We start from the raw sequence: 22,027 nt of genomic DNA on the forward strand, positions 1-22,027 counted from the left end.
CCTCCCATGCCTCGGCCGTGACATAATTTATGGGCTCACCCTAGCCTTTTTTATCTATGAAAATACTCTCGTGAATTAAAAATGGACTGATTTTTGTGAAATTATTTTCAGTCCATTTCAAAGATGTTCCCCATATCTCCAGAAGATATTGGACGACGCTTACGCAGCGGAGGACACGGTTCAACTCCTGCAGTTTCTCTCGTGGGAAAACCCCACGTTTTCACAGGACGTCGTGTCTAAAATTCTTGGTCGAATAAGCTTCTCCTACGAGACTGAGTTGAAAACCTTCCTCGAGATTTTGATCAGTTTACTGAGAATTGGAGACTCGTGGCAGTTCCAACGGATCACCAACGCCCTCGAAGGTCAGCAGAGACAACTTTATTGAATTTTGTTCTACTCAAAGTTCCCGGTCAAATAATAATTCGAATGTGTAGGGCTTCCGGAGCACGGTCTGATGGATACGTTGGATAGGAACCAGACGGATCACCCCGAAAAGTCGGCTATCTGCATTGAGAGCCTGAGTGATCTGTTGGAGAAGGACGACCTAGGTCAAAAAGTGCTGCAAGCGTCACCAGAGTTGAGTCGGAAATGGAATTTGGCCGTGGACTGGCTACAACGACGAGCGCGGAGTCACTTGGCGCGGCCAACTTCGATGACGGGGGAACGTGTGGGGCCAGATATTGATGGCGACGTTCCAGGTCACGATGACGAGATGCCTCGAGTGAGGGGACGACGGGCAAGGGGTGACAGGCCAGCACCGATAAAACGAAGCCAGCGTATTATAGATGAGAAAGTTTAACTAGTTCTTTAAAGAATTTTTTCTTCGAACTTGGCGCACGTCGTCTTCTCTCTATTGAAAATTTATGGTGAAAATTTATAGTGAAATGTCTTCTGGTGTGGGTGTGCGTGTGTACGAGTGTATTTAAATGTATGTGTAAATTATTTATAAGGCCGAGGGTACAATATGTATGCTTATTAGTGTATAACTAACACGTGTAATTTCTGAATTAGTACTTACGGTGCTTTATAAAGTAGAGCTTTAATAATTTCAAAGAAATTTATTGGTCGCACGTGCAATTAATTAGCTTGTAAATTATATATGTATTATTATCATGTTACTCGCTTTTTGTAAACTTCGCTTCCGAGGTGAGAGATTTAATATGGTCACCGATTTTGGGCAAACTAGTGTCAGGCGGTCACGATTTTAGTTAATATGAAATTTGGAAAAGACGCGATCTCGAAATGGCAGAGATATTTGTATCCAAAGAGGAGGAAATGCGCTCTAAAGTTGATAAGTTTTATACTGTCCGACTTTACTGCTCGTATCCTCCTCTTTTGATGCAAATATCTCTCCCAGACGTGCCCATTGGGAGAAGGTGCAGTTTGAAAATGTCATAGAAATTAAATTTGGGATCGAGCGAGACTATTTTGCTCAAAATCGGAAAGAATACGGTGGGCTACCTTCATTTTGAGTGATAATAATTTGAGTAATTCGTCCCGTAATTAATATGACTGTTCTTTATAGATATGCAACTGGGAGGACGACGGGCGTGGTGCTGGACGCGGGGGATGGTGTGACCCATGCAGTGCCTATTTACGAAGGTTTCGCCCTGCCACACAGCATCATGAGGGTGGATTTAGCTGGGCGAGATGTGACGAGATATCTGAGGTTGGTTTATCTCGTATTGATAAGGTTTTGATATATTCTATTCATTAATATTGCTACTATTCTACGTAAGGAACGAACAAGTCTTAGAATATTGTGAGAGTTTGAATAGTAAGAATGATTAACAAGGTTTTGATATAGTTATATTGATTTTGATCATTTAAACCAGAATTTGAAGATATGTTAATTGAAAAAGTATACTTATGTAATGCAGACCTTCAATATTCCTACAGAATTGCTATATCAGATAACTTGTTTTGTTGATATATTTTGCTGTACAGGTTTCTTCTGCGCAAGGAAGGAATCAATTTTCGGACGTCGTTAGAGTTCGAAATTGTGAGAACGATTAAGGAGCGAGAGTGTTACTTATCTGTGAATCCATCCAAGGACCCGGATGCGGATAAACGAATTTACAAGTTGCCAGACGGTACTCAGCTCGATGTGAGGACAATATTGTGATATATTTAGTAATAAGGAACAATAATGAAGGGGTATTTTGTCGACAGATTGGCCAAGCTCGCTTCATTGATAAGTTGTCAATGATAACAACATCATCATCGTCCTGATTAATAATCACTGGTATGAATAAAACCAGGGAAATCCTCCAAGGAAACGGGAAAAGGGAAAGGCATTTGCCTGAGGGAAAGTCTCACAGGTCAAGGGTATTGCTCCTTTTCGTATGAATAAACTTTTACCTTTCTCGCCAGGCAAATCCCCTTGGTTTCGGGCAAATCCCCTGACTTCAATTACATGTAATTAAAATAATACCATGGCAACGAACACAAATGCATTTCAAAAATTTCTCTGACCATGATTTTGATCAAATTCTTAAAGAAATGTCCCCCAATGACCCCCACTGGTTTGTGATGTTCGCTAAAAAGGCTAAAATTCGGTATCGGCGCATCTCAGAATTGCAAAAATCAAGGAAATTTCAGCGTTGTTTTGTTGTATATAAGTGTATTTAATTTAATCTATTTTTGATTTTTTGAACACCCTCCAAACTCACTCAGACTAACCTGGAAAAAACCACCTTCAAATGCTCGCCAAAGATCAAATTGTTCTCGGAATTTAAAAACTCTTTTACGATTATTGTCCCACACAGTTATTTTATAATATTCAAGATCAAACTCATTTTTGAATTTTTTATAGATTTTCAAAAATTTCCTAACCAGGAAAAATACTAAAATTCTAACCTCCTAACTTTGTATAAAGCTAAAAATTTTCGAATTTTGAAACCTCCCTTTTTGTAAAATATGCACGACGATGAATGGGTTTCAAAATCGCCATTTATATGGAGGAATGGAAAGTTGAGACACAAAAATTCAAACTCAAAACCCATATGCAATGGACCCTTAAACGGCGAATAAATGAGCGAAAGCAGAATTTAATTAGAATCTTGGAAAATTTTCAACATTTATATGCAACTTGCGCGATACCGGTAGCATGACCAGTTGGCCGAAATCTGAATTTAAAAATATTTCAGAAAATATTTTCAGGTTTTCAATGAAAATATAAAATACATTTTTTCGATGTCGATAGCAAATAAAAATCTATATTTTTGTCGATAAATCTGGTTTTGTGAGTTTCAAAGCCCTAACATGTCCAACTAGTGTCCAACATTCATAAAAAGTACAACAGATGCTTAAAAACTAAGTTTTATTGCTAATTTTGTTAGTTGGGGTCAGCATAGTAGCTGATCGGTATTTTTTGGGGAGATTGCCTGAAGGAAAGGCTTTCACCTTGGTTTTATTCATACGAAAATCCCCGTCTCCAGGGAAAATCTTCAGGTTGAGGGAAAAGCTATTCCCTTTTACTTTCCCTCGGGGAAAAGCAAATGCCCAAATTTTTATTCATCTATATTGGGGCATTCTCCTCAATTTTTTCGGAAAAAGGATTTCCCTGGTTTTATTCATATCACCCAATATATCTACTTTTAATGAATTTACTGTCTCAATAATAATTAAAAACTGATAAAATAACTAATAATTTGTCGGTTCTTAATTTGCGCAGGTGTTACAATTAGATTCCGTTAACTGACATGATAAATAAGTGGTAAATTGTAATTAATTTGTCTAAACCGACTGGAATAGTTAATTAATTCGATTGTTAAGTTTAATTACAAATTATTTATGCAAACAGACTGTTGGATGGCTGGATTGGATGCGGGAAAGCTGAGGTGAGATCTGGTCAGGTCAGCCGTTCTGGCTGACATTCGGCATCAATTGTCGTCAAGGTCAGGAATGGTGCGGTATTGCGGACAAGTTCAAGGGGGAAAGGTCACCAGCAAGCGGCAGGAAAAGGCCCGGCAGCCAAAAGTACAATGTCAACGGGGGCAACACGTCAACAGAAGCGGAAGCTCTCCGACGCCGAGGAGGACGATTTAACGTTGTCCAACGGGCACAGTGGGAGCGAAGGGAAAACCGGGATACCTTCCGTGAACAAGGTCAACATGCGGGAACCCGGGTATCGAAATCATCACGGCGGTGCTACCGGACGCCAGAGATCGTTCACGTTAATAATTGAGAATAAACGGTTTTGATGGAATGTTTTCCGGCTTTAATTAATTAGTATGTTTCAATTAATATGTCTTTCTACTCTTTCTTGCAGACTAATTTCCACTTGCGGGATAAGCACAATTGTAGCATTTGTAGCGTATTATGTTTATCTTGGATATTTGGAGACTAGATTTTCAACTCCTCTGCAAGTAGATAAGGTATTCGTTTGTTTGTTGTCCTCTATTCAAGTGTATCGATAAGTGTTAGTTAATTACAAACTGGTATTCAAGCCATAGCCAAACAAAGTTAATTATTTGTATTATAATCACTTAAATAATTAACTAACTACTGATGCATTTCACGTCAGTCTTCGTAATTACTTAAACTAACGAAACTTAAGAACATCTCGTAGGTAATTTTGACTTATTACAAAAACTTGTTACTGGTTCGTAAGTGAATCTTCGTAAACTTATGTGCTCACGAAATTACGAAGGTTGACGTAAAGTGCCTTATTATTAATAAGTTAAGTAATCTGTCTAATTTTAAAAGTAAATATTTACGTCTCTACAGAAAGTACTGATTTGTATCTATATTCTCATTTGATTTTTATACTCACTACTTCTCGCAGGTAGTCGTCCGTGCAGGGCTTGATATTCCTGAACGGTTTTGGGGTTCTTATCGACCCGGCGTCTACTTTGGGTTGAAGCATCGAAGTCCAAAGTCCTTGCTCACTGGGTTCATGTGGCTTCTCCAGTCAGACAGAAGAACCTACCTTACGGTAATTTTACTTAACCGAAAACAATGTAAATTCAATTTTGTCTTATAAACACGTAATGTCCTTCTAATTTTAGGCACTTGTGCGAGCAAGGTGACGGTCCTACGTAGTAAGGGTGCATTGAGCATGAGATGACGGCGTAAACTTTGTGGTTCAGGAAATCATCGATCATCACATGAAATTGACAACGTCTTTCGTTAAAGCTCATCACGGGAAGAAAGGTGGCGATTGGACGTCACACATCGAGGTTCAACCCCTGGTAAAAGCTTGTAGTGGTTTTAAATGTTGAGTTGTAAATGTTGGACTGGATGACTTATTATCAAAATTAGTACATTTTTAATAATTTTTCGTCCTTGGGAATTTATTTTAAAATTCTGGACGATGAATTTGCAGTCAGTGAGTTGATTAAAAGAGTTGCGTTGCGTTGAGGTTTTTTAAACTAGTTTCGATGAGTTCCAATTTTTATGAAGGCTTCTTCAACTTGAGATCTTCAAAAAGTGTCAAAATCTTGAGTGTGTACATTTTCAAAAAATTGGCAACGACCTAGTCTACAAATTCGTCGTCCAGAATTTTAAAATAAATTCCCAGAGCGGAGAAATGGTTTAAAATGTATTTATTTTGACAATGAATCATCAAATCTCGCGTTAACTAATTAAATTGATTAATTATATAGTTCATTCTTGTATGAATTAACCAATTTTCTAAACATTAGGCGACCACAAATCATCCCCAGTCGACCACGAAAGTGGAAGTCGTGCTCCTCTACTACTCGTCGCTTTGGAATCCGGCATGAGTGGGAATCTCGTTCCCAAATATTACGGCGACATTCTCAAGTCCGTCGAAGGTTACACGCCAGAGTTGGGAAAGTTCACGATAAAGTAATTCCCACTGTTTGACCAAACATGGTAACAATCTGGACTTATCTATATTAAATCTCCATTTTCTGTTCAGGTTCATCAACAACAATAATGTTTTGAAGTCTTCATTTATCCAAACAAGTCTGGATTGTATGACTGCCGCTTCAAACACTGTGCTCTCGAGCATGGCGACCACCTCGGTTTCCGAAAAGCAGTGGTTGTTCTTCCTCAAAAATAGGAATCAGCCAGACTCGAACCCTCAAAACTTTCTTGTTTATCAGGTGCGTGTTTATTGTCAGGGTGGCCAAAGTATTATGTTACAAACGTTGTTGAAATTTACTACTTAGGTACTTTTTTTCGACTCGGAATGGAGGTCTCGCAGCGTAAGCTCTCAGATTTTAACCAAACTAGTGTGAATCGATCACAATTTTAATTATGTAGTATGAAATTTGTAGAAGGCACGATCACCCAATGGGCAAGTTTTGCAGAGATATTTTCATTCGTAAAGAGGAAACGTGCCGTCAATTTGTCAATTTTGCTACGCGTTTTCTCCTCTTCGGATCAAAGCATCTCTGCCAAACGTACCCATTGCGAGATCGTGCCTTTTGCAAACATCATATTCATTAAAGGTATGATCGGTTGACACCAGTTTCACCCTCAAAATCAAAGAGCATACGCTGCGAGACTTTCATTGTTAGCACACGATTGAAAATGATAATTCGCTACACTTGAATCAATCTTTTCGGCCACCCTTGATATTTGTCATGCGACTACATACATGCTTATAGTATCTAGTCAAACGTTAATGAATGTGACCTTTTAATTATTGCAGGGTCACGTAAGGGTCACTTTAGTATGGACATTGTATACGAGTCTGAAAGCGGGGTCGTCCCTTCCAAGAAACTTTTATCTGGGGACATGTACAGCGAGATGTTGCAATCGTACAGGTAAATAAATATTCAGGGTCTCGTTTTTTGTGGGTTTACTATATTTCTTCCATTGCAAAGCTCAGACGACGTGACTATGAAAGGGAGGGGTTGCCGACCCTTCACCGGCTGGTCGTCGCTCGTAGTCTGATGATAGCGGAAGAATATTGAGGCTACGAATGTTTATAATACCGATTCTATGTATAGCATGATATGTAAATACATGCATAAATATATATATTTACGCAGATAATTAATCATTATGTAAATATTGTACCACGCACTTACTTAGTTCCTAAATGATCCTCATGTCCAACAGGTTGCCACCACTTTCTTGTTGTCTTTGGCTTGGCTGAGGAAATTCACAACAAGATTTGCAAACTGTGCAAACCTTGTAAGCTATTACCCAGCCCACGGAACATTTTTACGGGGTTTCTCGTTAGTTCGCGTTAGAGTTAACAGTGAGGCGTAGGTGTCCGACGAAGATTCCATTCCTAAATGTCGGTTTCCTAATTAGTGAGTGGTTAAAAATACGAGATAACTAAGTTGATAAGCAGATTGTGAAGGTTTGAACATTTTTTGTGCAGTGTGGGCCGGCCAAAGCACGTTCGAGTGATGGCCGGAGCTTTGGAGGGTGACCTTTTCATCGGTTACGAGGCGGAAGAGCACAGGGGCCTGTTGGTCATCAAGTACCCGATGGAAAATAGCATCGTCACGTATTTGAACGATATGGAGAGGATTTGGCAATACGTGTATAGCAAAGATCAGCTGCAAACTTTGCTGAAGAGGTAAAGAGAACAAGAGAAACATAAATTGGTCATAATTATGATTCATTTGCTACCAGCACCCCGTCCTCCTCACGGAAGCGACCCTCAATCCGCACGGGAACGGAGAAGTCGGCCGAGATATTTTTTGAAACGCTCCAGCTTTGTTGTCGATGCAGGCAGTTCTTTACTTCTAAGTAAAAATTGTTAACTAATTTCTTTACGAATTGATAATTGAGGTCTCGCAACATGTCATAGATTTTGAGGAATAATCAATCATAAGTTTAATCAATGTGAACTTTGAAAATTTAGAATTAATCAAATTTACGATTGATTCACACTGTTTTGCTCAAAGTCAGAGAGTATACGATGGGCCACCTTCATTTTGAGTGATCATCATTTGATTAATCATTTAATTTAACTATCATTTAACAATTTGGTTTCCTCCCGCAATTAATAATATAATTGTTCTTGGTAGATATGCAACTGGGAGGACGACGGGCGTGGTGCTGGACGCGGGGGATGGTGTGACCCATGCAGTGCCTATTTACGAAGGTTTCGCCCTGCCACACAGCATCATGAGGGTGGATTTAGCTGGGCGAGATGTGACGAGATATCTGAGGTTGGTTTATCTCGTATTGACAAGGTTTTGATCAGGGTTCGGAAAAACCCAGGGTTTTAATCAAAAATTATAAAACCCATGGGTTTTAATGTGTTTTATCATGTTGATTGGGTTTTATTTGGGTTTTGTTGGGTTTAAATGGGTTTTATTGGGTTTTATTAGTTTTAAGTAATAAGTTAACAAAAATAATTCGGAATTTGTATCTATTCGGAAATTATTTTTGTTTTATAACACTTGATGTGATGCTAATTGTTGATTTGTTCCGAATTTTCATATATTAGAATAGTAATAAAATAAACTGCTTTAGAATCAATTGAGATAACGTCTTCTAACGTATAGGAGATGTATTTAACTTTTAAAATGTAGTTTTATGGTAAAACCCAATAAAGCCCATTAAAACCCAAATAAAACCCACTTAACATGGTAAAACCCAGTGGGTTTTATTCATTTACAACCCATTAAAACCCATTAAAACCCAATAAAACCCAGCCCATTAAAACCCAGGTCGGAATACCCTGTTTTTGATATATTGTATTCGTTAATTTTGCTACAATTTTACGTAAGGAATGAATACATAGAACATCGTCAGATTTGAAATAGTAAGAATGGTTGACAAGGTTTTGATATAGTTTTGATGTATTGATTTTGATCATTTAAACCAGAGTTTGAAGATATGTGTTATGTATATATGATTATACATAAATAAGTGGTACACAGTGAGAGGAGACAGAGGAGAGTATTTATTGGAAGAGAGTTAAAGCTGGAGTGATTACATTTTTGCAACAACATTTGATAAAAAATTGGGACACTTTTCCAGACGAAATGAATAAAAATGAGTTTTTTGCATATATTTTGCAGAAGTTTTGCAAATTTTGAACGAATTTTGATGAAAATTTTTCAGAAATTAAATGGAATTTTTTAACAATATTTTTACGATTTTTTAACAATTTGGAAGGACAATTTTGCATATATTTTTTTTGACGTGTTTAAAACAAATAACGGAATTTTGAATTTAGCATATTTGCTCGAATTATGAAATGTAAATTTTGGACTGGAGATTTGGAAATTTTAAGAATGGGGGAATATTTTCAGGGTGGTTTAGAACCAATTTACAGACCTGATAGCATCCGGGAGGATAATCCAATTTACAGACCAGATGACGAAAATTCACAAAAAAAGTTTCACAGGAAAATCACACAGTTTACGCAAGGTTTTGAGAAGAGAGATTTGGGAAGTTTCCCTATCGGAAGCAAAATGACAAGCTCTAAGGGGCGGTGGTCAAGCTGCTTAGTCGTCGCAGTCGTAGCAAATTTGGTAGGTGATATGTCTTGCGAAGAATTTTGAAAATTTTAAAATCCATTGTGAGTGGGAGGAGCGAAAGAAAGTACTCGACGGTCCACCAATGTTATGTATACATGATTATACATAAATAAGTGGTACACAGTGAGAGGAGACAGAGGAGAGTATTTATTGGAAGAGAGTTAAAGCTGGAGTGATGTACAGATTCATAACTAATTACATATACATATCTACGTAGGCATACATATACCTAACATATGTTAATTAAAAAAGTATACTTACATATGTAATGCAGGCCCTCAGACTAGGGCCTCAGTATTCCTACAGAATTGCTATATCAGATAACTTATATTTTGTTCATATGTTTTGCTCTTCAGATTTCTTCTACGCAAGGAAGGAATCAATTTTCGGACGTCGTCAGAGTTCGAAATTGCACGAACGATTAAGGAGCGAGAGTGTTACTTATCTATTCTGACCCGGATGCGGATAAACGAATTTACAAGCTGCCAGACGGTACTCAGCTCGATGTGAGGACAATATTGTGATATACATATTTAGTAATAAGGAATTGCAACGAATGTCTATTTTGTCGACAGATTGGTCAAGCTCGTTTCCCGAAGCCCTGTTTCGACCGGATTTGATCGGAGAAGGGTGTGAAGCTATGCATGAAGTTTTGCTGTTTTCCATACAAAAGTCGGACACGGAAAATTCTCTTTCAAGATATCGTACTATCCAGTGGCTCGACTTTATTTAAAGTAATTCTTAATCAACAAATATTCAATTTTAGTAATTAGTACATCTTCAAACTAATCAATTAGGAAATATTCAAGTTAGTCAATTATCAAATAATCAATTTATTTAAACAGTTAGAAGATATTCAGATTAGTCAACATTAACAAATATTCATGTTAAATAATTAGTAAACATTCAGTTAGCAAATATTCAAATTAATCAATGAACAAAAGACAGTTCCTATTTATAACTTGGTCGTGCTTGTAAATATCTAAATATTTGTAACCTTTAAAATTTTAAAGTTTCCACTGTTAAACATAAGCCATTTGTGATGAAGTTTTTGTTCATGTAAATATATAAATACTCCAAGTTACGCTGATCAAATGATTTATGGATCCTTAAAACTTCTGGGCATCATATTTATCAGTCATAAATTATGACTTGCGTAAGCTTTCCTCTAAGGGGCCTTCATAATGAGTTTTTGAATCATTGAACATCATCTAGAAACAAAATATTGTTCCACTTCCATTTACTATCCATTAGTATGATTGATGCACCGATGCACGGTTATGTTATTTGCATATTTTACTCTCCATTTGTTGTACATATTTTGTTACACTCTTTGAATCAACAACTTTAAACGTCGCACTTTAAAAACTTCCACATCTTCATTCTTTGAAGTTTGTTACTGATTTTATTCATCATAAAGCAAATAAACAAAAACACCAATAAATATTATTTTACTTCGTCAAATCAGTTTTGCAATTTACATCAAATCAGTTGGGTAAGTTTCAAATTTTGCTAATTTTTTTACACCGGTAATTTAAGTGGCTATGTCGAATGCAATTTAAAATGGGGAAATATATTTAATTAAGAAGGGAGGTAGGCAAAGAAATCTGATTCCGGAAATAATTCTGGGGATCCAACTTCCTCTTGACGGCAACCAACCTGGGCAGATTTTTTCCGTAATACCTAAAAAAATTAGAAACAAAGAATTATAGTTTTAATAATATTGTAACATTCAAATTTTTAAATTTTACAAATAACAGTGTGTACACGCTTAGAATTTTAAGTTGTGTGTATCACCCTTTATTGCTGAATTCACACAAGCAATTAACCTTTTAAAATTCTTGAACTCGTGACTCTAGGCTTGATTAGTTTACAAATTTTAGTAAATTTGTGTTTCGTAAAGTTTTATGCATTTTTGAAAAGCTCAGATGAAGGACCTATTTTCATTTTGTAAAATTTGTGAAATTATTTCATAAACCTTCCGGGTTTTACGAGTTGCAAAGGACTGCTTAAATTTTAAAAAAATCTCGTGATTCGCCACATTCAAAGGGCAAGTCCCCTCATTTATTTACATTTTTCAGGACATATTAGATTCGTACTTTTGACTTGTTTCAAAAATTACCTCTTCAAAAAGTCCACCAGTTCCAAATCCGGGTAATTCTGATACGTCTGTGCCCCATCGAAAGATTGCATCGCATCCCAAAACTCTCTCAGCCAGTCCTCCGCCTCACCAACGTCTCCCTCCGTCTCGGTCGCCTCCACGTGGACGCTGACATCAAAAAGTGCGTCCCTGTGGACATAGGCCATCGCAGTGTCTTCAAAGTGTTTCACCGCGCCACCCTCCGAGCTGACTAGGATCCAACATCTATTATTCGGAATTCGGAGCAAAACCTGTCCCAATCTGGAAATCTCTTCCATTGTTAACTTTCTCTTGACGAAGTGCGATTTCGCATGGAAATGTCGCGGCATCGCCATTTCCTTTCGCATTGAGAGTAATTTGCCTAAAATTCCGTTCAATGGGGACGGCGTGAATCCAATCGGGGTCGGAGGCGGGATTGGGTTGTTCCATTTGAATTGAACGGTTCGATCAAGGATGGGATCGTCCAAGCGACCAATTTCGACAATCTTCTTAACAAGGTGAAGATTTCTGAGGGGGGACAGGATGGAGGGGGGGCTTTTCTTTTCAACGGTGACCGTCATTCTGATTGGAGCGTACCCGGAACCGTAGACAAAGGCGATGTAGGGAAGGACGCTGACATCCTTGATGCGATGACCGGGTGGGAAGATTTCATTAATTTTGGCGAGGAAGGTCTCATTTCCGTGGGGGTTGAGGTCAGGGTCGAAAATGTGCAGGGTTGAGATAATAACGCCTCCGATGGGACCTTGCGCCGTGGCGGGGTAGTTGGAACTCCAGTCGTCTGAGAAGTAAATGTAGATTAATTGGAGGGTTTAAATAGATAATAGGGAGGTTCAGGAGGAGTGATTTTTTGTGATTGTGGATTGTAGCTGGATCATTTACTTACAATATATTTAAAGTAAAAATTATTTATAATCACAATCACAAAAAATTAATGAAGGAGGCGCAACCTCACAAATATTTTTTTTACAATACTTCGCCAATTCTGTTAATCGATACATAGGTTAAGCAGGAGTAATTTTATGATTTTGGTTCTAATTTTGACTGTAGATGGATCATTGATGGTATATGTGCAATAAACATTACAATCACAATCGGAAAAAAATCCCCTCGCACACTCTCTCTAATATCAAAATGTGATAAATATTCACATATTCACATACCATTCGTAATTGAAGCCGTCGTAAAAATGGTAGGATCATTATTCTTCGTCCATTCCATCCAATTTTGCATAGCAGTCCCGGCCTTGACAAAGTCTTTAATCGGATAAACAATTTTCACCGCCGTAATCTGAATCTTATCCGCTTTGAAAGTCCTAATCTTAATCTGTGTCACAATTCCGATATATCCCGCAGCCGCTCCTCGAAGGGCCCAAAACACTTCCGGATTCTGCTTCTCTGAAGCAATGACGATTTCCCCGGTTGCATCGACCAGCTCATATTCGACCACCCGATCAATCGTGAGTCCATACATGGCCGAAAAGAACCCGATTCCTCCCCCCACCGCGTGCCCCCCGATTCCCACCGTTAAACAATTTCCCATCGGAATCGCGACCCCTCCAAGCGTCCACAGCTGCGCGTTAATCGGCCCAACCAACGCACCCGGTTGGATGACCGCGATCCTATCATTTCCCACCCTTTCTTGTAACAAAGCCACATTCGTCATTTCTCTAAAGTCGATCACAATCGTGGTATTTGTCCCGTAGGAAATCGCTTCGTACGAGTGTCCCCCACTGCTCGGGATCAGGTGGATATTCGCCGCAACGCCGCAACGTACCGCGGCCATGACATGGTCCTTGATCAGCGGGACGAGGTATGCGACCGGGTAGACTTTTTCGATTCGGGTGTTCCATTGAAGATTAAGGATGTCGTACCCACTCGAGTTTGAGGCGGGATCGACCAGCTGTCTTGGCGGAACGTTCGACAGTTTCATGCAGGAGCGGAATTTAGCGAATTGGATCGGTTTAATGATTTCATCTTCTAAACAGATCGGAAGACTTTGGTCATTCTTGAAGTAATTGGTGGGATCCCATTTCCTCTTGAAGGATATGATCCTGTCCAAATTTGTGGTGTAGTACCGCTTCAGATAATCCTTGACTTCTAAGTCGGGGTAGTTTTGGTACGTTTCGCCACTATCGAAGGACTGCATGGCCGGCCAGAATTGATCCATCCAGCGTTCCGCTTCCCCAATGTCGCCATCTTCGGGACGGGCTTCGATGTGCACGCGGAAATTGACGGTCATCGTTCGGTGCGAGTAGGCTGTGCCGTTAACCGGGATTTTGTGGATGGCCCCGATTTCCGAGGTGACCATGAGGCCGGCTCGGTTCGCGGGGATGGAGGGCATTAGTCGGGCTAAGCGTTGGAGTTCGGTGGAAGTCAGTTTTCGCGAGACGTAGTGGGATTTGGCCTTGAAGTAGCGTGGGATTGCGATGGCTTTGGTCATCTTCATGAAAAGGCCGAGAATGGCGGGCTCTGGGGGGAAGGGAGATCCTGCTCGGAGTGGGGCAATTTCGGATAGTTTTGGTTTGGGAAGAATGACGGGGGAGTAGCTGGTGGCGAAGTGGAGTTCTAAATAGTTTGGGAGGAAGACAGCCTTTGTCTTGGCGGGGGGAAACATTTCTTCGATTTTTTTGAGAAAGGTTGCATTGCTGGAGGGATTTCGGTCGGGGTCAAAAATGTGGATGAAGCTGATGACTATGCCGGGTTCAGAACCGCCCGGAGTGACGGAGTTGGTGGCGTTCCAGTCGTCTGGGAATGGAAAAAAGGTGTGATTTAATTAGTAATTAGCTATACTAATTATAAAATGTAATTAAGCGTTTCATGTCTTGCTACATTTCTTGCACTGCAAAGCAAGAAACTGCAAGAAATTGCAAAAATGTGCTAGAAAATTTCCGCCATCTACCTACCTGCCCTATGAACTAAAGAGACGGGAAATGGTTTTTTCAAGTTACCCGTGGTTACTACCACGATTTAATCTTAAAAATGCAATAGTTAATTTGACTCTTACCGCTATACGCCATCGCCATCGTTCCAATCATCGGATCATTCACCTTCGTCCAAGCAATAAAATCTTGTGTAGCCGTCGCCACCGGGAGAAAATCCTTAACCGGGTAGTTCAACTTTACAATGGTAAACTTCATCCGATCCGCTTGAAAAGTCCTAATCTCATATCTCGTAATAATCCCGATAAAACCCGGCCCGATACCGCGCAAGGACCAAAACAGGTCCGGATTTTCAACCTCACTCGCCACCACGATATCTCCGGCGGCATCCACCATCTCGTACTCGACTACGTTGTCGATCAGGAGTCCATGCACCATGGCGAAAAGTCCGACCCCGCCACCCAGCGCGTGCCCACCGACGCCCACCGTCAAACAGTTTCCGACGGGAAGGCCCACTTTGCCGAGTTGCCATAGCTGTGCGACCGTGGGTCCAAGCAGCGCGCCGGGTTGGAGGACCGCGATAGCGCCCGGTTTTCCCGCGCCGGTCAGCTCAACTTTGTTCATCTCTTGAAAATCGATGACCAGGGTGGTGTTATCCCCCCAGGAAATGGAATCGTACGAATGTCCCCCGCTGTTCGGGACGAGTCGGATTTTTGCAATGACGCCGCATTGAACCGCGATTTGAACGTGCCGCGCCGTCACGGGGAGGAGGAAGGCGATCGGGTAGACCTTTTTGAATTTGATGTTCCACTGGAAGTTTAGGGCGTCATAGCCGCTCGAGTTTGTAACCGGGTCGATAAGGCGGGAGGATGGGAGGCCCTTCTTTTCTGCGCAGGCGCGAAAGGCCGGAATTCTTGCGTCGAGGCGAGTATTTCCGGAGATATCGTCCTTCCGAAGGCCGAGGTGTTTCAGAAAGGAGTCGACCGAGTTACGAATGGCTTGTCGGGCATGGCTTATCCAACCGAAACCGAATCTTAGTCGGCGCTCGGAATTGGCGGCAAAGGCGAAAGTGGGATCGTGTCTGGTCATGCTGATTTGATTTAGTAGATTTCGTGCGGAAGGAGGTGAAGGGAAGGAGCTGGTTGTTTTAATTAGAATAAAATCTTCTTCATAGTTTCCGACAGAATCAGCCTTTCCGGTTCCGCGGACTTTTAGAATGGTGATATCCTCTGGGCGGGTTAAATCCCGGGCGCAAAATGTGTACTCGGTCTCGAAAGTGGCAATCTTTTGAGGAAAAGTAATGAAAAATACGGGGTTATTTGAAATGCTTCAATTATTCAAGTAGTCAAAAAGTTACTGGAATTTGCGTATTTACCGTAGTATTTAAAATGTCGCCCTCTCCAGCCCCCGTGCAATCTTGGGATGTCGTAGTTTTCTTCAATCTATAAAAATTTGTGCCAGGTTGCGAGCAAAACCGGAACAGCTGGGAAATAAATTTATGAATTTAATATGGTCCATTAAAATGAGGCAATTCACGCAGTCGTTTGTAACTTTGTAAAATCCGTAAATTTTGTGAAATCACTTGACAAACCTTTACGCAATCAAAAACAACCTCTGATCTGAAGATAAGTAAGTTTACAAACATTTTTGAACTAATTTTCGTTAGAAATATTTTTAAAATTGAATAAAAGTTTACAAGTTTTAGAACTTCACGGGTTTTACGAAGTTACCAAGGACTGCGTGAATTCCCCCAGTAACATTTAATATTGTCCATTTCAATCTAAACGTTAAATTCATCAGAAATTCATACCATTTGTCCGTATTCTTTAGTCACTCCATTTTCATCACTTTCACTGCTTTCACTGGAAGAGGAGGAAGTGGACGATTCTCGCATTTCCAAAGGTTTCAAAATCTTTCGGAGACTGTAACTTGTCTCACATTCCCCCAGCAAGGACTTTTCCACTTTATCCCAGTCCCCGTTGTAGGTAGTGCTAGCATCAAAAGTTGGAGTCCTTGGTCGTACCTCGTTGAAATTGATACGACCACCTCGTCTCCCAGTGTCCTCTCCATCGTTTAGCGAGCCAGCTGAGAAGACGAGACGGTAAACTTGGTCTTGCTTAATGTTAAGGGCCCACTCAGGCAGAGTCGTGGGGGACTGAACATTCTCAATCGTTCCGTCCTCGTTCAGGTCGACCGTTACGGATGATTCCAGGTGAGTCCGGATGGAATCGGGAACCGTGAGAGGAGTTAAGGCAAAGTTGGTGGTCTAAAATGGTGTAAAAGGATGCAAGTGGTTAGCATATTTTCTAATCAGGTTAAGGAAGTTGAAAAATAAGAATAGTAAACAAGAGGACACTTGAAATCTATGTGGTTCGGTGCGAAATAGTTTGTATGTAAATTATTCCTCTTGGGTTTCATGCAAAATACTTCAGTGGGATATTCAATACGTGTTAAAAAGTATATATGTAGGTACCTACATATATACTTTTTAACAACGCTTTTTTGTGCAACGCTTTTTTGAACTTTTAAATATTTCAAAATATTTACGCTATGATTAAGGAAATGTCGTACAAGATCAAAATTTGAATTTTTTTCACAAAGAAATGGACAAAAATGAATCCGTATTTTTTGAAAGAGCAGTCGTAAAAAGAATTTAATAAATAATTTTGACCATTAGATGACTTTATATTTAGTTGAAATTGAATCATAAAATTTTACGTTAAATATATATTAAAATGTAAATCCCTACAAGTTAGTAGTGACTTTTATTCGCTACAAAAAATGAACGAACGAATTGCATCTTCCAATGCAAAATTCTTGCGATATAATTTTGGAACAATTTAAAAAACGAGCTTAAGATGCACAAATAAAATGTTGGTTAAATCCTTGAATAATTGGTTTAAAATCGGAAAATGTGAGATTGTTTAAATAAATTGTTCTGCCATACGCAGTTCCTTATTTTGCATTTGCTACAAAATTTCATTTCTTCGTTTAAGAAAAAACTATCTGCATTTAAGAAATAAATATCAAAATATTTACCTTCATTGTAAGCTGTCTCGGGCCAGTGACAGTAACTTCGACTTGGTACGAAAATGAGATCGGTGCCACGAGAAACTCGGGAAGTTGGAGTCTTCCAGACGCCGAGAAGACATAAGTCGTTCCCATATTGAACATGTTGCTGCGACCTGCAGTGACTCCATGGCTGGCGAAAACTGAAATGAATACGAGATAAATTACTCTTTCCAATTAATTGGACAACACTTTAATTGATTTGCTAAATAACAATAAAATAAAAATTTATAATCGAGCAATCAAAGCATAAAATTAAACTAAAAACGATTGATATTCAGCAAAACTCTTGATATTTTAATGAGCCACTTAACGCAGTCCGTGGTAACATTGCAAAATTCACCAATTATTTAAAATTATTAAACTTGTACAAAAATTTATAAAAAGTTGTAAAACTATTTTACAAAGCTTAGAGATTTTACAAAGTTATCAAAGACTGGGTGAATTGCGTGAATTATTCCTAACTTTGGAATTTTGTAGAAATAAATTAAATTTAAAAAAGTACGAAAAATAGACCTTACCTAGTAAAACCAGGGGCACAATTAACCCCCCAGAAACTCCCATATTTCCGAGACCTTTAATTCCTCGAAGATATGTAAATATTTATATTGGTGGGTTTAATTACTCAAAAGTGAATCTCCAATTAAAGAATGGTGACAACGAACTACTCTGCGCCTCGTATTTATATCCATTTAAATAATTCATTACATTGTGCACATGATTCCAACGCATTAATTTGCATTTATGAATTGATCGGACTGTGTCCCCCTGTCAGAAATGGTGACACTGATTTGCTCAATAAGCACCTCGCTTATGCAAATCTCGAGCTAAAAGTGTATGCATTTGCGGAAAATGCATGAAAGATTCATTTATTGGGAATTGGTCAGAATAAGAAGTGCAAATGCATGCGGATGCAAACAGTTCATCGACATTTGCTTAATGAACAAATTCAAAATTTGTACAGAATGAAAGCATTATTTGCTAAAAACATGGGTTAAAAGCGTGGCATGTTTTTGCATAATATGGAACACTCGATGTCAGCATTTCTTTGTGGAAGAAATACAAAGTGTCAACGACTCTTGTCTTTTAACTTGCAGAGAATACTTTGGGGTGAAGTGATTACAGATATGTATATTTATATTCCATAAAAAAATTGCAACAAGCATACATAAACATTTAGTCACCGCTTAAATAAAAAACAGCCATTTTTATCAAGAAATTTTTGAAGTTTGGTACACCAAAGAGTTAGAAATTTGAGTAAAATTTTTGAGATATATTTCTAGTAAGGCGTTTAAATTTTCATGCATGCAGCAAACATACAGCACAATTGATACATAAATATATACTCGTGTAACGGTACTTTTTACAGACAGTCAGGTATCTATATATACATAAGCTGGAAATACTGATATTATTTAAAAGTTTCACTTTGTAGTCACATATAAGCATGAGATGCATAAATAATATGGTTAATTAAATACACTCATATATATATATATATATACATAATGCAATCGAAAGAGTGGGGTGAGCTCAAGCTGACCCCTAAATAATTAAATGGTCAGAACAAACACCTCAATGAATGAGTCTTATATACTGATCTATGTATGTATACACATGCATATATGCCACTTAAAATTAGTCTACCTATAATACGTATGGTGGACCGATAAAAGATGCGCATATATATTATAAGCACTTACACATATGCAAATATATGTATCTGCATATTTGTGTACATGTTATATTGGTTCTTATTTTATGCATAACTTTAACGTATGCACGTGTAGATGTGAAAGGTGTTCGCCATTATTCTAACTATCTTGTCATGAATGTGCATGTTCCAATCTAAATATGTTGAAGAATGTGAAAAATTTTCATGCTCTGCAAAATAGGCAGAGCCTATTGTAAGTATGCGCCATGTACATATACATAGTAAAATCATGCAAATAGAAATTGAAAAGGACTAACTTTCCTTGAAAAGTAGCCTTTTACAAAATATTTTACACCTGTTATAATTAACAGAAAACATGGAAATTTGCATGCAAACCAGTCTGGAAGGAGAGATTTTTTAAATGTAAGGAAAATAATTAAAGTAAAAGTATACAAGAGATAGCTTTTAACAAATTGAGAACGGTTTGATGATGCCATTTGATTCGAATTTATTCAATAATTTGGTCAAAGAGAGCACATTTCGTTGAGATTGAAGTTTGTCAATAGTTACACATTCCGTGTTAAAAACTGGACGATACAAAATTTTGAACTGTGAAATTCCACGATTAATTCATTGCGAAAATTTTAACTGTAGAAATTTGCAGTAATTTTTTTGTCATTTTTCCGTGATGATTTCGATCCAAGGGAACTTTATCCAGTCATGAATCCTTCGAGGGAAGGCGGCAATTGGAAGTACGTCATCAGTCCCCCGATTCCGACTCCGACTCTGAGAAGCACGTGCTGCACCCTTCATAATAGTCCTCGCTGTTGCTGGCACTGACGTACCCCTCGCTTTCGTCGTCGGGGGGGACGTCTTCTTGGAACGGGATGTGGTTCAGCTGCTCCAATGGTCGGTCATGGTTCCAGGGTAGGTTGGCAATTTGAACCATCATGTTCACGACGATGCCTGAATTTATGAGAATCAAGTCAATTATGAGAAGGTCAATTACATATTTTTGTAATTATGATGCGGTTAATAAGTAGGCTAAAAATTTGAGATGGTACAAAATAATTATGCATATCAAGCTACATACATGCACACATTTTATTTGCGTAAATATGCTCTCAGATTTTTTGAAAAATTTGTGTAAATCGATCACAAATTTAATTAATATATTAAAGACACGATCTGCAAATGATAACTTTTGACAGAAATATTTGCATCCGAAAAGAAGAAAATGCACAGTAAATTTGGAAAGTGTAAATTTGTCGACTTTAGAGTGCATTTTCTCCCGTTAGGATGCAAATATATGCGAGCGGATGCATACAAAATAATTTCGAAAATTTCGTAACAAGTGCATACGTAATAGAAATATTTCGAAATTAATTTTCCACCGAACAGATTCAGAAATTAAAGCAATATTTCTAAGTTTCAATAGTTACATGAAGGTGGTCAAGTCAATTCACTAAATTCTAATTAGTTAAGTTTTATACGCTCAATTTGCTAACTTACGTTGCAGATCGTCAGCCAAGTTCTGCATTTCCTGGCGAGATCCTTGTGCAATGACGAGGAATGGTTTCGACGCCACTGCATTTGCTGGAATTTCGTCTCTCAAGCTGTGCTCTTCATCGGAAGAAGTGCTGCTCAGCTCATCATCCGCTTCGATGTCAGCATTATAGTTCATCGTTCTAGCCATTGAAATCTATAAGGATTCATCAATAAAATTAATTTCGTGGTGAAAAATCATGTAAAAGGCGTCGTTAAAAATAATGAGACAATTCACGCAGGCCTTGGTAACAATGTAAAACCCACAAATTCGTAAACTTATAAAATTTATCAAAATTTTGGAAAATTAAGGAAAATTAGCTTACAAATTTTTGTAAACTTACTCAGGAGTAGAAGGTCAATATTGTCGAAGATTTTCTGACCAAGGGTATGTATTGAAAAAATTCGAAATTTCAAAAAAATTGAGTTTGCTATTGGATATGATAGAGCAACTATCTGGGATCACAAAAATGTAAATTTCTTGAAAATCTGACCAAAACTCGATTTTTGGCGATGATTTTAGTGCGGCAACTCTGGGGGTTTGGGCGCCTTTGAGGGGGTGTGGCGGGCGTAAATGGGCTCATGGAGTCTAACCCTCCTTCACTTTTTCTACACTCATGTAGTACTACAACATATCCAAAGGAGATCGAAATCGGGGCCCGACAAGTAGTGACCTTCTACTCCTCAGATCAAGGGCGTTTATTTGTAATTATTTATTTTACAAAAGTTACGGATTTTGCAAGTTTACAAAGACTATGTGAGTTTCTGCAATATATAATTATTGAACTTGACTACATGAAGATGTAGAATTAAAAATTGGATCCATAAAAATATCTATGTATTTACTATAAGAAGTATGTTTTTTTATTTTCACAAGTAAAAATTTTAATACTAGAGACGAAATTCAAATTTTACCTGCTCGTGGAAGGTGATAGGCGAAATTTATGTACTTAATAACGGATTAAATTTCAGATCAAAGTTAACTGTTTAAATATTGTGCTGAATAATTATGACTTCGAAATATGTAAATTATTTTGAAAAAACTTGGAATAATTCTGATTGATGGCAGGACTTAGATTTGGTGTATGCTTGAAGAAATCAGAATCGAAACTGATCTTCAAACACTGTTAGTTGTAAAATAAATATGCAAAGCGTTGTAAAAAAAGCTCTCTAATTCTGGGAAATGTCAATGTATTTTTAGGGCATTTGCAATATTGGAAAATTTAAGGGTTCATAGAAGGGTTGTACATCTGTCACCAATGTGAACGGTGATTGGGTCTGGTCTGCCTGTGTCACCGCCCGGTTCTATAAAAGGG

At 38.4% G+C, this 22,027-nt stretch overlaps 3 protein-coding genes and 1 long non-coding RNA gene across 4 annotated transcripts; 2 read left to right on the forward strand and 2 right to left on the reverse strand.

The window, feature by feature from the left end:
• The first annotated feature begins 5,094 nt into the window (after positions 1 to 5,094).
• Positions 5,095 to 6,070, forward strand: LOC118438098. Its single transcript, XR_004836595.1, has 3 exons — positions 5,095 to 5,195; positions 5,649 to 5,814; positions 5,888 to 6,070. It is a non-coding gene; the product is annotated as an uncharacterized LOC118438098 (long non-coding RNA).
• A 959-nt stretch (positions 6,071 to 7,029) lies between these two features.
• On the forward strand, positions 7,030 to 10,392 carry LOC118437988 (beta-centractin-like). The gene is made up of 6 exons (XM_035857609.1): positions 7,030 to 7,235; positions 7,307 to 7,507; positions 7,564 to 7,680; positions 7,962 to 8,105; positions 9,782 to 9,931; positions 10,001 to 10,392. The coding sequence occupies exons 2-6, from the start codon at positions 7,335 to 7,337 to the stop codon at positions 10,059 to 10,061; spliced, it is 645 nt and encodes a 214-aa protein (XP_035713502.1). The 5' UTR covers positions 7,030 to 7,235; positions 7,307 to 7,334; the 3' UTR covers positions 10,062 to 10,392.
• A 411-nt stretch (positions 10,393 to 10,803) lies between these two features.
• LOC110857375 lies at positions 10,804 to 18,165 on the reverse strand. Its single transcript, XM_022105970.2, has 8 exons — positions 18,034 to 18,165; positions 17,483 to 17,655; positions 16,254 to 16,709; positions 15,819 to 15,926; positions 14,569 to 15,727; positions 12,726 to 14,309; positions 11,548 to 12,343; positions 10,804 to 11,108 (listed from the first exon to the last, which is right to left on the reverse strand). Exons 1-8 carry the CDS (start codon positions 18,074 to 18,076, stop codon positions 11,003 to 11,005), a joined length of 4,425 nt encoding a protein of 1,474 aa, XP_021961662.1. The 5' UTR covers positions 18,077 to 18,165; the 3' UTR covers positions 10,804 to 11,002.
• Positions 18,166 to 19,857: 1,692 nt separating this feature from the next.
• LOC118438104 lies at positions 19,858 to 20,850 on the reverse strand. Its single transcript, XM_035857874.1, has 2 exons — positions 20,679 to 20,850; positions 19,858 to 20,132 (listed from the first exon to the last, which is right to left on the reverse strand). Exons 1-2 carry the CDS (start codon positions 20,848 to 20,850, stop codon positions 19,927 to 19,929), a joined length of 378 nt encoding a protein of 125 aa, XP_035713767.1. The 3' UTR covers positions 19,858 to 19,926.
• Between the last annotated feature and the right edge of the window lie 1,177 nt (positions 20,851 to 22,027).

The sequence above is a fragment of the Folsomia candida genome, unplaced genomic scaffold (assembly GCF_002217175.1).
Source record: "Folsomia candida strain VU population unplaced genomic scaffold, ASM221717v1 Fcan01_Sc018, whole genome shotgun sequence".
Lineage (NCBI taxonomy): Eukaryota > Metazoa > Arthropoda > Collembola > Entomobryomorpha > Isotomidae > Folsomia > Folsomia candida.